The 16,614-nt window shown below is 42.8% G+C and overlaps 1 protein-coding gene and 1 long non-coding RNA gene across 2 annotated transcripts; both read right to left on the reverse strand.

The window, feature by feature from the left end:
• Positions 1-3,357: 3,357 nt before the first annotated feature.
• Positions 3,358-14,642, reverse strand: LOC119442883 (NADH dehydrogenase [ubiquinone] iron-sulfur protein 4, mitochondrial). Its single transcript, XM_037707927.2, has 5 exons — positions 14,483-14,642; positions 14,089-14,239; positions 12,021-12,196; positions 3,650-3,723; positions 3,358-3,540 (listed from the first exon to the last, which is right to left on the reverse strand). Exons 1-5 carry the CDS (start codon positions 14,545-14,547, stop codon positions 3,437-3,439), a joined length of 570 nt encoding a protein of 189 aa, XP_037563855.1. The 5' UTR covers positions 14,548-14,642; the 3' UTR covers positions 3,358-3,436.
• Positions 6,019-12,007, reverse strand: LOC125943326 (uncharacterized). Its single transcript, XR_007465737.1, has 2 exons — positions 8,102-12,007; positions 6,019-7,327 (listed from the first exon to the last, which is right to left on the reverse strand). It is a non-coding gene; the product is annotated as an uncharacterized LOC125943326 (long non-coding RNA).
• Positions 14,643-16,614: the final 1,972 nt, after the last annotated feature.

Below are 16,614 nucleotides of genomic sequence, written 5' to 3' on the forward strand. Positions count from 1 at the left end.
TGATCAAGTCCGATAAGAGTTGATAAGGATCAGATCATGTCCTCATGTCCGATAAGCTTGGTAAGGACAGATATGGGCTCATAAGGATCAGATCGATTGCAATAAGGTTTATACTGACCGGTAAGCATTGATAAGGCTAGGATCGAGTTTGATAATGTTAATCACAACCAAGAAGGGTTAAGAGTTTATACTGGTCGGATCAAGTTTCACTGCATCGATAATGACACCTGGCTGCGTAGAGATGAGCAAGTTGCACAATGCTTACGCATACTTAAATAACTCCCAGAGGAGTTCCTGCATGAATTTTTTAGTCTCCACTTAGGCATGTGTATCCAAGTAACTGCAAAAGGTATCGAAAGCCATGATATACAGTGACCGAGAAAATGGATGTCGGGGGACTGCATGTGCCTTCCTCCACCTGCTTTTTGTTATCGGCATCGTGAGCTGCATTGAAATCAGCAACAATGCGACTCCAACGTCCCAACGTTATCGAATGACATGTATTCCTGATAGGTGCAACCTCTTAACACTGACCTGGCGCTCTTTGGCCATACTTGGCACTTGCGCCACAAAACACTACATTAATCATCATCATCCTGATAGGTGACATAGAATCCTGTTCGCGCCGCAACATTCTCAAACTCCTGCAACTACTGCACTGCGAAATGATCGTTTTCAGTGGCGACATGCAGCAGTCATTGTAGGCACCACCGACAGATGATGCCACATTGGTAGTGCAGTTTTTGGATATAACAAATGGGAAGGAAAACATAAAAAGAGGAAGCTAACAAACGTCCCTATAGGAACTAAACAGGATGGGGATTTCCAGAGGTAAGGGCCAGGAAAACATAACAAATAGGAACATATCAATGAAGTTCTACTGTAGATTCCCACAAAGTGGTATCTGCCTCATATTTTAAGTTATGTAGATGCTATGCAGATGTCATTGTTGATGTAGATGCATGTGATGGCACTGCTTGCGTTGAAGCAATACACAAGATTGAATTCAGTTGACTTTTTTATCTCTAGAACGAAGTGGATGATCACCACTGCTTCACATTCAATGATCACTTGCACCTCTCGATTGAGATGGCGGTAAATTTCTTTTAGGGTTGCACTGAACTAAGTGAACATCATTCGTGATGTGTAATCCAGCTGCACTACTCAAGTGCTTCCTCTCCAAACTTCCTTCGCACCAACGACACTACTGTCCTTCCTCCTTTCCTTCTCCATACCCAAGCTCTGCGAGAGAACACTGCACCTACTCGGCGAGACCTCAACGCCAAAACAAGGAAGAAAAGGCAAAGCTACGTGTGCATGCTATACTTGAACAACAGTAATGTGATAGCATTATCAGAATCAGCCCATCCACGCCTTTGATTGCTCTGCCTCCAAGATCAGTCGATTAACAAACTACATTAAAATCCTTGCGAGAGCACATATTGATTACACTATCTCTGGGATCGGCCCAGTTTACAATTACAGTTAAACCTCGATACAACGAAGTCGTGAAACATTGGCACGTTACTTCATTGCATCAAATATCGTTATATTGAAATTCTCTATTTTATGTAAATAAGTACAGTTGCCGACAGTTTTTTTTTATACGGAAGGAGCAGTAAAATTTTCCAAATTATCAGGTAATTGAAAAACAAAAAAAATTTCAATTAGAAAAAAGTTCATTTTGTTGAATTTGAGTTGGCGACCTAAATATGGTGTCGTGCCATGTCAACTATATTTTCACATCGTCAGTACGAATCCTAAGCAAAGCCTGCAAAGCTTTCGGGTCCACTCCGCCGCAGTGGCTGCTGTTGTTGCCCGCAGTGGAAGGATGCTATCAATGCTATCATGAAAGGCACAAGCAGAGGAGAGCAAACGCTTTGTCTGCCTCTCACTTCAAAGCATCTCCGAAGGTTGAGATTATGCGACATCCAGCAGTAAATGCATGGGAACACTGCGCACATGTAGACATGCCCATCTCGGCATGCTTACCATTGCATCCGCCACTAATCACCTCCCATGTGAGCAGTGCTGACATCTCAGGCTAGAGGTGGAGACGCACACTGAACTTGTGATTTCCTATGTGATTGTGAGCCCATGTGATTTCCTCTCGAGGGAGCCCCACTTCCAGTAGAAAGTCAAAGTCACACACACAAATTCTTCTACAAAACATGTACTGCCTGCAACATCGGTGATTACGGCATGAGACTTTGGTAAATCATTCAATGTAGAACGCTCAATACCACCACTAGAAGTGTGCTGCACAGCAAAAAAGGAAGAAAAAGAAGGTGGAGCTCGCGACGTAAATGTGATGCAGTCCCTTGGCAACGGGATGGAAGGCACAGAAGAATTGTTGCTTGCAGACGCTATTTCAGGCAGAGGGGGACAGCATCTACATTGGCAGTGAAGCTCGTCTCCTAGAAGCATGGCAACGCGACATTCAATTTTTCCTATCTCCTCTACTAATGAACCAATTAAAAATTTCTTACGGTAATACAATCCCCTATGCGGTGCCATAAAACATAGTGTATAACCACAATTTCCAATGCGGCCTGGTGAGGGGCCCTCTGAAGGGGCCCTGCAGTTAATATTATGCATACCATTTTTATTCCATCTTTGCTTACTATAGGGCTTGATGCTTTGGCATCAGTGAATGCACCGAGATCAGAGCACTTAATATTTTAATTTGCTTCAGAAATCAATTTCCATGCTGACTGCAGGGTTCAACACAAACCATTTTTGCAAAGGATGCGAGGCAGAAGGCACTTTGCAAATATGACTTTTGCTGTGTGTTTTGTTCAGTTGGGCATGAAGTTATACTACACATGCTAATGCTGTGCATGCAGTCGTGAATGTTAAACAAAAGCATGCTTTACGTTTTTTAGAGCTATAAAGAGGTCTCAGCTGAGTGAAATATAAATGAAAAACATGTACAACTGACACTTTGTGCACTGTCCAACATTTAAATAATATCTCAAGAACAAAGATGACATGATGGGTACAGTTAGAGTGCCGTTTGCAAGATAAACTAACTTGCCCAGCTTCTTATTTCTTGTATCTGGAACTATTAGCGCAGATGTTCTTAAAACATCCCTGGTTCATTCTAAATTTTTTTTTTTTTTTTCATTGACAAACAATTAACTAAACAAAAATGGACGCTGTCAAACCCATGATGTCATAGAGAGCTGGTATGGGAACTTAAAGGTGGCATTGGGAAACGTCTTTCACTTTTGCATCTTCTATGGCTTACATAGCCTCCATTCATGATATGAGGGACCTTTTCGCTATTGCAGAAGGGTAATTTACTGTTACAGCCTAACATTCCTCACTAATGTTCAAGAATGAACAAAGCAGATCAACGGAGTTGAGGCAGTTTTATTTGTCAGGCATCTATCTTGCTAACCATATTTTTTGAAACCTTCTGTCTGGCATCAAATTATTTTGTAGACACCCTCGTTCTCTTGTTCCAGGAGAAGTTATCACCATAGTTCCTTCGTGGTGGTCTCTTTGGTGCAGGCTCATCAACATAGTATTCCCAACCTGTATATAGAAAAAACCCTCAATTTAATGTTACCAGTGTCATTAGATGAATAAAACGACACACTATACCACTGGGGAATAATGAAAAAAAAATATCAAAAAAACTTACCATTCTTCTCACAAAATGCCATGGCAGACTCCTTGGATGCAAAATCCAAGTTCATGTTGGACAGGGGATCGCCCCTGCAGCCAAAGATTTTAAAAATAATAATAGTAATTAGTAATTGTGATAATATATGGTACGCGGGAGTGGGAAACAAACATATAAAGACAGTGCGCCGTGCGGTGGCGAAGAGGACACCGACTCATGGCCAATACCCGTGAGGGGGTATATACCAAAGGGTATCTACCTTAAGGTCATCATCATCATCACTGACATCGATTTGTGAATGTCGACAGTGGCGCCTCGAAAAGCGTGGCTCGAAAGAGCGTGGCCCATGGCTTGAGCAGTGCCCGATGTTTGGCATTTGACAGCAGAGCTTCCTCGCTAGGCGTCCGGCCCATAGGAGCTATCGCCGCCCGCGTCACTATACGCCTGCACCCGAATCAACGCTGTCACTAGCTGAGAGGCCAGATCGTCCGGTTCTTCCGCTGGGCAACTGATCGAGGAGAGCTGGCGGTCCTGAGCCTGGCTGAATAAGCATTCGGGTGAGCAGCCACAGGGCTACCTCGCCGGCTGTGGACGTGACCCGGTGGGCTGCTGCTGTGTGCTCCCGAGCTCAACCTCTCCGTCGGGAAACCGGGCATGCAGAGGCTCTGGTTCATCGACCGTGGAGCAGGGCCACCTGAGCTCCACGCAGCCAGACAATGCCTGTGGTCCGGTCCTGCAGTCCGACCCTGCTGTCCTACACTGGTTCCACGATGTCTCCGACACGGCGACACCTGCTTCCGCATGCACTGTAGGCTGATTACGTTTGACTAATCATATATAGCTGCCTATCCTCTAGAATATATTTTGGAGAACTGTCGCGTGTGTGCCATTTCAATGTGTTAAGTACGTCCAATACAAGTCTGATGTGTGTTTGTGCTTCTGCGTGCTGCTTTTCTCTCTTTCTGGAGTGATCCTGTACCCAATACCATCACAGTAATAATAATTAATTTTGCACCTCAACAGTGGCAGCAGTGACGTTAGTACAAGATAACTGATTTCCGTAGTGTTTAGATGCAACCAAGGACGGAAAAAAAACCAGGACAGGAAAGAGCATGACGCTCTTTCCTGTCCTGATTTTTTTTTCGTCCTTGGTTGCGTCTAAACACTACGGAATAAGATGAACCAACTAGCCCAGCAACAAGTCTTGATACATAACTGATTTCATTGTATGTTCACGTATCTAGCCCACTTTCGGAAAAGCTTTACAAAATTGAGAGGCTCGCCTACTCATATCCCTGAATACAATGTAATTCTTCTCTCCTGATAAACCTTTGACCAGCTTTGAGACGACGCTGTTAAATTCTTAACGTCATGGGGAATTGGTGTAGGAAATTCAAGATGTCATCACCTATTTTGTATTTGTGTAATTTCTGACTTCTAATTTAAAAATCGTCAATTTGCAGTAAGACCGATGATTCGTATTCTGTAATTGTAACCTACCTATATAGCCTATCTTATTATTCTTGGTGTCTTTTTAACAAAATATTGTAAAAGCCTGGTCACCATCACAATAACGCCTTCAGCTACACAGTTATGCTAATGTACTGGGTTCCAGGCTACTTTTTCGACTTTTGATAAGGAATTCAAACTTGGACGAGCATGCATTGCCAAGGCCACCTGAAAAGCTCACTCAGCAATAACCATCCCAAAGCAAAGAGCATATACAGTAGACTCCCATCAACACGAACCCAATTGAGTGGAATATTCAAATATGAGAAACAGTGTGAGAAAATTTGGTTGGTTTCTGAAAGACCCAATGCAAAAAAATATCCACTAAACCCGAACTGCTGGTTCAGTTAAACCAGAGTCCTTTGATACTTTTTTTACTGGTCACGGAACTTCTCCGTCACGCTATGGGAGAGCTTCATATGCTGCCACAAGTGACACTACCAGTTCAGAGAGGGCCCGTTGAGGGGGAACTCGGCAAGCGGCGCAGCAACTGGCCGGGGTGTTCGTGTGATTTTTGTAGCAGCTTTATGTGCTCTTTCTGCCTTTTCGCATGTGCAGAGATCCTTGAATGGTCCTTGGGAGCTTGAAGAACAATGCAAAAGACCTGTTGTGTGCAGGAGTGTCATTCCAGCTACAGAAGGACAAATGAAACGAGCTGCCAGCTTTCGTGAAATCAACTATCAACTGCTGAGAGAAAACATCACAGGCAACGTGATTGCCGCAGCACGTGTTCTTATGTATATATTGAGGGTCGCAGCTTAGGTTAGCCAGGCTGTTAAAAAAAAAGACGGAAAAGAAAAACGCAATGCACGATACGATTATGAAATGTGTACAATGTTCGATCTGTAGACCGCGCTTCTCTTTTTCTTTTTTTCCCCTTTCTTTTAACACCTGGGCTAATGTTAGCTGGAACAGCCCTATATTTATTAGCGCTTAAAGTGAGTTGAAACGTGCTTCCGAAGTTGACATGAACAATTTTCAGTTGCCAGTCGTTCAAATCAACTTAGATGTTGTAGCGATGTCGTTACAGCGAATGTTAGGCCTAGCTCAGCAGATGAGTTGGTGCACTCACTACTGACAGACCTCAACTAAAAGATGAGCAATTAGGATAAATTCAACCGCTTTTGTAGTTTAGCTCTGACCATATAGCAACCCGAAGTGTTGTATGGTTCACACACAAGTGGGAAGTGGCAACACAACGCAGAGCCAACATCGATACGTCGCCATTGTTGATCGAAGGTTGCCGGCTGCACTCGCCGTGCTTTGATGGACAAAATGAGATAACATATAGTGGTAGTTCCTTATGTAATGTTAACGGCTTATAAAGGAAATTGTGGTATTCCTATGCTAACACATTTCTTAGCCTCTCATGCCAAATTGGCAACAAGTGACAGCACCCACAATACTGCAGTGCACCTTGCTCATGCAGTTATGCGAGTATGAAGCAAGCATCAACATTTTTAAAGAAAGCTGTGTGCTCTCTAATTGAGTGATTAAATGCCGTAGAGTTTCCTTCCACAATACTTCACTGAGCACACTGCGTGCATGATGAACTGTTCAAAAAAAAAAAAAAACGGGAACCAGCTATCAATAACAGCCCCCAGCCTCCCAGTCGCTGTTCTCAATGGGCCCCTAAAGCCGCCAGTCACTCGTATCATGTAGCTCGTCTCAGTTAGTGTGATGCGACGATGCTCATATTCGCAAATCAGTATGTCTTGCAATATTTTGTCATTATTTCATGTCCGCGCTGCGTGTTTTACACGGTGCTTGAAGCGAGCAACCAACTGTGGCCGTACATACTGGTGTGAACAAATGCACCACTTGGATAAATCAGTATTCAAACACAGAGAGTTGCGCACGCTCTGTTCCTTGCCACAAATATGTGATATGTTTTTCTCACAAGGAGTAAAACAAAAAAAGCAAGCAGCACGCGTAGAAACAATTGTCAAAAATCCTACGATGGCCGCACCGGAACAGGGGGGCCATTGTATCGTTGCAGTGTGGCAACAATATCGTCTGACACAATTGTCTGCTGACGACTCCACACCTGCCGACATGGCCGTCAGCACAACAGAGCTTTAGCAGGAAGTCGGCAGACCAAAATTGGCGCGGTGTTGGCCTAATGCAATCAGGCCTCTAAACTATTCTAAACCACCAAAGCAAGCTGATGACACCGGCAATCATAGCCTGATGATGATGATGATGATTTATTGGCATCCCCTTTGAAACGGGGCGGCGACAAATAGTCACCTAGCCTGCTTGATTTAATCAGGTATACTATACATGTTCTTTATCTAGCATTTTTGTATACCTCTCATTATTCTTTTTCTTTTTCAAAATTTTACCTTGTACCACTACCTATGATTTTAAGAGATCAGGTCGTATCCATCTTTTCCCTGCTTTTCTTCCACCAGTACTCTAATCGTCTCTTGCTGATCTCTGCGGCTGATCTGTTTATGTTTCCTTCCACTTTGAACCCAAGCGCTTCTGGGAGTTGCACGCTACCTACGGTTCTCGCTGGGTGGATCCCGTCGCATTCCATCAGGATGTGCTGAGTGGTTGCTGGATCTTTACTGCAGCATACACGTGTCTCATCTAGTTCCGAATATTTGTTCCGATATGTTTTCGTCCTTAGGCAACCGGCTCGAGCCTCAAATAGCAAGGCACTGCCCTTTGTGTTATCGTACAGATTTTCCCTTCTAATTTCTTTCTTCTCATTCTTGTAAATCTCCATTGTCCTTTTTGTTTCCATTCTTTGCATCCAATTCACGGTCTCTATTTCTCTCACTTTCTTTCTGATGACCCCTGGTTGTCTATTTGCAGTTTCGATTATCCTGTACTTGGTTGCCAACTTCCTTGCCCTCTTCCTCCATTCTGTGTCCACGCTTTTCATGTAGAGATACTTGTGCACTTTAGCCGCCCATTTATTTTCATCCATGTTCCTGAGCCTTTCTTCAAAACTCCTCATCGGCAAGTGATGCCCCTAGTGACAGCTGCTGTCCCTATAGCATTAAACTTGGCCTGAAGTTTCGAGACCTTGTTGAACTGAACTTCTGCTACTATCATTTACTCCTGCTATTTGGCTTATCAAGAAATCTGGATTGTCAGATTTAGAGGAGGCGAATCTGATAGCTACATGCAAAGCAAATGCTGTTTCTATGGGCATAAACAGTTATGCCAGTGTCAACGATGATGTGGAAACCTGCAGGGCTGACACCATAGAAAAAAACAATTGAGGAGGGCCTCGATGTGCTTCTGTAGGTTAATAATTAAGAAAGGGCACTGCCCACAAGAACCACCTTCACAAATTACATGTAATTAATTACTTGTAATCAATTACATTTTTTGTAGTTTTATAATTGACCAATTACATATTTTTTACTTGGAAACACTCACTGTAAATCATTTACTTTTTTTCAGTAAGTGATTTCTCAATTGCCCACTAAACTAATCGCTCTATTAATTTTGTAGGGAAATAAGTGGTCACTGTAATCAATTACATTTTTTAATGAAGTAATTGTAGTTGGTAACTTTTCTTACGTCTGCACATTGCGTAGCTGATAATGCCTTGAACACTTGGGTGCATTCGGTGGCTGTGGACACGCCACATATCATCACTTAGCAACACTGAAAAAAAATTACCTAGTATGTTTTCCTGATAGGACAGTATTCATGGCACAGCCCCAATGCAGAGCTTGTTACTTTGAATGTTCAAAGGTCGTCCCCAGCCCCAGTTTCAAGGAATTCAAGGAGCAAACTTATTTTCAAGGATTTTAAGGGCCCTTGACTCTCTTTTTTCGAATTCAAAGGTTTTCAAGGATTTCGAGGAAGTGTACGAACCCTGATGTGCTTAGTGAAGTGGCCAACTCGTTTTGCACAGGCACAGAGAGTGCCACAAATGAAGAGACTACTGTGTAATGCATACACTTGCTTAAAGTGAGTTTCAAGGTGCATTTAGAGCACAGTGAATTGCATGACTGTCTGGAGTAAATAGGAATAGTCATCGCACTATGGTGTGCTCACTTGCTGCTAAACACTCAGACAACAGATGAGATAAGGTGGCAACAATTCACTCACTACATAGCATGTCTGTATAGGGGACTTACAAGAGCCAGAAAAACTATCACGCGATGTGCACATTACTGGTATTCATTGTCACCATTTACTCACAAATATGTTGTATTCTAAATAACTTCATTGTTATTACTCATAATGTTCATTGTACTGCTGTGCTGTCCTGTGTCTGTACATGTACAAGCAACCGATCACTGGCAGTACATACTGTATTAGTACATTTTGCTTGTGCATAAAGGAAGAGAATTTTTTGCACATGTGGGATCATTTACTGCAGGAAAAGCCTGCAACGACTGCCAAGTTGAATTATTTCACAAGCTTCTGCCAGCCGTGACAATGTGTTGCACTGTGTGACATCACAGAGTGCAGTTTCAGCAATCTGATGCTATCCCATGTTCCACCCCTGCAGTGTTTTCTGGCATATCAAACCTATTTTCTTGGCAATACTGACTTACTTGATACTTCCTAAAATTGCAGTCTGCTGATCTAGCTTGACATAGTATTTTCCTTTACAATCTCTAAAAGATTCAAGTGTACCTTGCATAGTTAAGAAATGGTGACTCGTCAATTCCGCTTCCCCAACAGTGAGCTCTTCTTGCATACCTGCCAAGTTCGGAGAAACTAAATCCGGGAGATCTTCCAACCGGGGAGGTATGTTCTTGGTTCTAATGTGATATCATAGAAGCCACTGAAACCCATGTGGTCACTTTAGATAGTCAAGGTAAATTACACAGACTTGGAAAAATACTGTGCTGGCCCAGTGGAACTCGGTCACAACTCAGAGTAGTTAATACAGTCAAATACATAGCATAGTGTCATTTCTTGAGCCTAGTGCGCACCTTTTAAAGGTATATGTTTCTAACTCTACCTGTATTTATGCAATAATAATTTATATGTACAGCTGAAGACATGTTGGCAGCTAGCAATCACTTCATTTAACACCTTTATTATTTTGGACAAGCCTATTTCAACCAGATTTAGCCATCAAAAAACCATTTTAGAAGTGCCTGGCATGTTCAGGCTTACTATCTTGACATTCTAACATTTTTTCACAAAACGGGTTCATCCTATTCTGTAGAACAAGTACCAAGGTACACTTAGGTAATAAAATTTTCTATATAACTCAGCGTGCCAATCCATGACACCAACAGGACAAGATGCAAGTTACTTTGTGTCACACAGTTGCAGTTGAGCTTCAATAAAATGAACACAGATATAATGAAATAAATATTAAAATTTTATAACCAATATCAGAATATATGCTTATAGCAAATATCGAATATACTGAAGGTATGTCCACATCAAATGTGACATTGTTATAGCAAGATTCAAATGTCTACCATTATGGCTTGGTTCCCACATTTTTTTTTCCTCAGAAGTTGGATCTAAAAGCTTGAAATGAGCGACCAGATGCAAGAGAATTTTCTACAAAGATTATTTTTAGCTGTCATCAAACTATGTCCCAGTAAAGCTTTTAAAAAAAATATGGTAGACGGCCATGGGTGCTGTAATGATTCTGGAAAGGTTCTTTGCGAACGTCGTCTATGCAGGACCGACGACGTGTGGTAGGCCCTCCAATGTTTGTATAGCACTGAATGCCGAACCTGCCCAACAGAAATGCCAAGAACCACTTTCCGTCTGGCCGAGACAGGTCAACGTTGAAATCACCCACAATTACGATGGGAGTGGAGTCGGTAGAGGTGATCCAACCAAAGGCATCAATCATAAAGTTCTCCAGGTCCCCCTTGGACACCCCGGGAAGAACGTAGACTGCTGCGAAAACGATTCCGTCCCAAGTCTGCACGGCACACACGTCGGCACACTCCGTGGCAACGACCTCGTCTGCAGTCGGTCTTAGCGTATAGGGCAATGCCGCCCGCTCAGGAGATCAGAACCGTCGACCAACATGGATTCGATGTTAACAGCCTCCTGCTGCCTTCGTGCCCATTCCCGCTTCTGCTCGCACCATCGTTCTCCGTAGGCATGCTGTTCTTCCTCGGTGCGCACAATACGCGGCCTACCCGTCACACGGCCGGAACGCAACTGAGATAATGTGCCTATGCAGTGCCTGACATCACCAGCCAAAGAGATACACCCATTGGCTATTTTCAGTTTTTTGCACTATGGAGACAACTGTGGAAGATGATGATGAACGCGCGAGCAGTGGCATGAGCGCGCAACACCAACAGATTTAATACCTTCACGTAGCATACAAATGTTTATTGGCCGGCTGCCTGCTCCTAAAAAGTTCATGTAAAACATGATGCCCGCAGTCAGGGAAGACATGCAACATCCACCACCATGGGCGTGAATGGCGCTAACACTCCCAGGTTCAGGTATTGCACACATACATATATACCCAAGAAAGTAAATGTGGGAACAGCCATTACCTTAGCTCAATGGTAACAGCATCACACTTGTAATGTGGAGGATGTGAGTTCAACTCACACCCGTGGAAGTAGCTTTTTTTTGTCTACTTTCATTTCCCTTAACCTTATAATTTTTGCATTTCAATTAAAATAACAAATAATTTCCCTCATGCTTTCCTTGGCTTCATAATCTGCTGGCTTCGTATGGTTGGGACTAACAAAAATTGGGCCCCTCGGTTCCCCTTCATCTCGTTCATTACAACAGTTCAATTTTGTGCTTAAATTTGATAATGTGGATTAAGCCAGCTGCTATTTACTACGCCTGCTAAGTGACTAGTTGAACGTCAAATATAGCTTGACAGCTGGTTGCACTGAGCATCATTAACCTAAGTAAAATAACAACAGCTAAACAAGGAAACACCAAAATTGTGACTCACGTGGAGGACCAGCCCATGAGTGGGTTCTCCCAACGTTCACGTATGTCAAACTCCATCTTCCATTTATGCGTATTGTAGGTTCCAGACTGCATGGCATTGCGGGCAGGGATGAAGATGCGCACACGTCGTGTTTTTATGTGCTCTTCAGGTACGCCGGTAAGGCTTGAGATGTCCATCTACAAACACGGGGAAAAAAGGGAGCAATAACTTCTCCCTTCACATTTTCGCACATCTGCACCCAAGTTCTAAACCGATTAGAACATAACAAAATAAACCTGTGCTTGATGCACAAACTACCATGTATGAGATGAACAGCCACAGTGAAACTGTACTGAATGCAACATATAAACCATTTTGCAAGACAAAACAGCATTTAAAGCTTCTACAAGTGTCTCACTTCAGCATTGGCACAAACAACCTCAATTACAGCCCTTAGATGACACCATCCCAGGCTGTACATACAGTTTCGTTTTTCTTATGAACTGCGCAATTCATGATATTACAGCAAACATAAAAACAGCTATATGTGCATATGTTCTTAGAGTGTTCTTACAGGTGTGAAATTGAAGAGTGATCAAGTAGGAGACTACAATAGATAAATTATGGAAAATGCATTTTATAAGTCGCTATTGCAGTATCTCTATGAAACAGGCCTGCATGCTTATATTTAACAACATTATGATGTTATGCCGCGTGGCAAACCAAGCGAAAAAAAAAAATTTTTTAATGTGCATGTGGCACTTTGTGTGCATTTTAACTCAGTTTCACAATGCACAACAGTGAGAAAATTTGTTTTTAGGATCACATGCCCATGAATTAAACTAAGATGGGCTATTACAGCCGCTCCTTTTTCTTTTGCAATTTCTTTTTTTTTTTTTCAGAGTAGCAGATAATGTGTAGGTATGCAAAGGCTTGCCACCAGGCTAGTTTTCCACCAGCACTGCTGGTATTTCCCTCACAGTGCCGGCTGCCGGTTCAACACCCACACCAGCATGCCATTTACTGGTTCTCTGGTTTACCCTGAATCAGCACACAACTTGCATCGCAAGTGCTCTGCAGGGCATCCATATCTAGCAAGCAAATGGATCTGTCCAAGTGGAGTTGTTCCTCATCCCTTAAACTGTTCACATTTGTGTAACAGTCATGTTATCCCAAGTTCTAAGACTGAGCGGTGCATCTTTTCATTGTTATTTTTTCTTCCGACTTTTCACTTACGAGTCCAAGCAGAACTTCTGCTTCTCTCCGACATGCATTCTCTGCAGCCCACCGATGGTGCTTTTCACGTCAACTGGCATGACTAGTTTCGGCCAGGAGCCAAGTGGATGCACACAGTGCTGTTTTTATGCCTTACACATGCCTGGGCTAGCACTATGGAAACAACACTTGATCAGTGGGCTGTGGAATTACCCATTGGTGTTCTTGAAAATTTTAAATGTGTACCAAATTTAATGTCTTTCAATAAATTTAAATCATGCAAAGCTTGTTCTCGACGTATCGACACTTTATTTCGCTTTCATTTTGCTTGTATTTTTGCAAGCAATGCACAAGAAACACGCTTCCCCCCACCCCTAGTGGTAATCCTAGGTATGTAACTTACGCAGACCAAATTAAATAATGGTGTATTATATTAATTACCCACAACTACACCTAGATAAATCTCAATTCACAGAAAGGTGCACAACACTTTGCACAACACTTTAACTATTCATAACCAGAAGCAACCAAGATTTAGAGATGCGCTGAAACCGTTATAACATTTGGGATGTTCAAAACGGTGCTTCAGCGCAGACTGGCGCTGTGAACCACCCGAGGCTACGAGTTTTACGTGACGCTTCAGCGACATGGTGCTAGTCATATTCAGCCAATAACAATTGTCGTTCATGCGAGACTCCCCAAGGTGAAGCACCTTACCAAATAAGATATAGCTACGAATGACATCCCTGTTTGTGCAGTTCGACGATTGCAAAAAGAAGCTGTCAGCCTCCCTCATACAGAATCGCTCAGTCAATTATGTGCCCGCTGGAATTATGCATGCCCCATTGTGGAACGTCTGCAAAGCACAACTTACTGGCGTGTCAATAGTGATAACTTCAGCAAGCTGCTTCTCTTTTTTAGCTTCATCAGGATCTCTCAGAGCAGCGTCGGCGTCTTCTGGCACATAGTCGACGACTTGAGTTGAATCGGATGACGCCAGCCGGGAACCAAGGGACCGAGGCAAGCTTCAAGCCCGGAAAGACGGGAACGGTTTTCAAAAACTAAACAACTTATGTTAGCCAAAAAATATATAGATTTTCAGCCTTTTGCTGCAGCAACTTGATTAAAACCATTGCATTTACGACAATGTGACCACGGAATACTAAATAACCTTCAAGAGCTGCAGCCAAAACTTGGGTCACTTTCTTAGCGTACATAAACATCAAGCATGCTTTTGCATACAAAGTGAAGTATTTTCGTTCTCCTACCTTTTTGCAGAGTTGTTCAACCATAAATGAGAGAACCTTGTAGCAAGAATTCGAGTGGAAAGCATACTGAACTTGGAGCGGTTCACCAACTTGTTCAGAAACCAAAATTTGCAGAAGTGTATGGATAGGGATCGGATCGGCTTGATTATGTTATGGCTTAGAGAAGTCTATTTTATGCCTGCCGGATTATCGGCGATCCCATTGATAGCGGCCGTCGTCGGAACTATGGCGGTGGCGCCACATACGTAGGGTTGTCGCGTGCGAGCTTTTTACGTTTTTGGTGCTCATAGGTGACAAAAATACGTGAAAGTAAATAAACATTGTGTAAATACTTATATATCTCAGTGTTGTAATAATATAGCAATATAAAGCGGTCGTCGTCAAAACTTGGGATGGGGGCGCCACTTACGTAGGGGTCTAAGGTGCGCTTTTTTAAAGTTTTTGAAAGTAAACTTCGCATTTTCGACGATATCGCTGCAAGAAAAAACTTAGCGAAAGCAGCGAAATATTCACAGCGACGTTTCCAATTCTGCAGCTTCCAAAAAAGAAATCGTCTGCTACCACCGCAACCACACCGCAACCGCCGATATAAACCTTTATTATGACAAGAGTGTGAACAACTTTCGTCGTCTGCTACTGCTATCATGCGGCAGTTGCGACCACGACCTACTGTTCCAGTAGGTCGTGGTTGCGACATCCCCATGACGAGGTTTGCCACTCCCTTCAATGTGCTGACTCTTACCCTACGTAGGTGGCGCCGCCATAGACGACGGCCTTTTCGCGCTCATCCGGCAGGCATAGATTATATAGGAGGCTTTGATCTAGCCAACGTTTTTTTCCTCTCTGGCGCGTGCGCGCAAATAAACCAAAGTTGGTTATTTATTCTACGAATAAACCTCCTTGGGTGCGTGCTGCCACTGGTACTGATGAATAATGAGTAGCGCAAACATGAATTAAAATGTTAGGGATAGTGCGTGCATAAGGTCCCTGTATATAAAGGGACAATGCGTGCAGCGCGACAACGGCGACGGCGCAAAACACTAATCAGAAATTCACCATAAATTGAAAGAGCAAAATAAGACATGCAGATTCAAGAACTTAACGAGTAAATTGCCCCGATTCAGCTAGAAAGATTTCAAGAGCTGTACAGACATCTCTACGTTCTTACAGTATTATTCTGGAGAGAAGGGATATGTCATAACAATTTACTTTTTTAACTTCGTTGGAGAAATGTACGCGATCTGTTAAAACCTGATCCGGTACTGATTCTGCTGTGCCATGCACCTTCATGAAGGCACAATGTCTTGCACAGCGTCTATGCAGTGCTAGCTGCTATGAGAAAAGGATTGAGAAACGTGTGCCGATCCTGAAGGCTGTGCTGTCTAACACAACATCTCAAAGCGCGTGCTGCCACGAATGAACAATGTGATCAAGAAACGGGCAGTCCATCTCTCATATAACCCCTTAATGCCACATTTAGATTGGAGCGGCTCTAAAAATTTCAACCTTTGTACTGGTTTCTCTTGCTTTTATCGCTACATTGAAGAACTATAAACTGGAAAATGTAGTTGTGCTAGCTGCGTGTATTTCTCAAAATTGCTGAAAATTTATGCAGATTCAACAGTCGCTTTAAAAATGATTGCTTTCCTTTTCTCCATGGCGCTTTTTTTTTTTTTTTTAAGGAAACATAAATTCCATCTTTCTTGCTCATACTGATGGAAAATAAAGAAATTGTGTGTATTGAGGCAGGGATGCATGTTGCGCATAAAGCGCATGAAAACCGTGTGTCCTTCACAGTCAAGCTGTTTGCACCTTTGCTGCATGTCTTTTACAAGTGGACAGTGCTTTTAGTGCAGGTGCCCGCAGTTATCACTAGCTTAATGAGCCCCTTCTTCTTCATCACCAGGATGCTTTCCATGGACGATGACCCAAATTTGCTGCTACAGGAAAAACAATCTTGGAACTACCTCTTCAAAAACTTTGCCTGAACTTAACATGTAGATGGTACTTCTTATAATTCCATTCGGGGCCTCTACTTTGGGATTCACAGGGATGTTTGCTCTGTCGTCCAAAAATTTATTCACATTATTTCTCTAATTGCCCTGTTAAATTTTTCTTTCTTTTTTTTGTAC

Source organism: Dermacentor silvarum, chromosome 2 (assembly GCF_013339745.2).
Source record: "Dermacentor silvarum isolate Dsil-2018 chromosome 2, BIME_Dsil_1.4, whole genome shotgun sequence".
In the NCBI taxonomy this organism is placed as follows: domain Eukaryota; kingdom Metazoa; phylum Arthropoda; class Arachnida; order Ixodida; family Ixodidae; genus Dermacentor; species Dermacentor silvarum.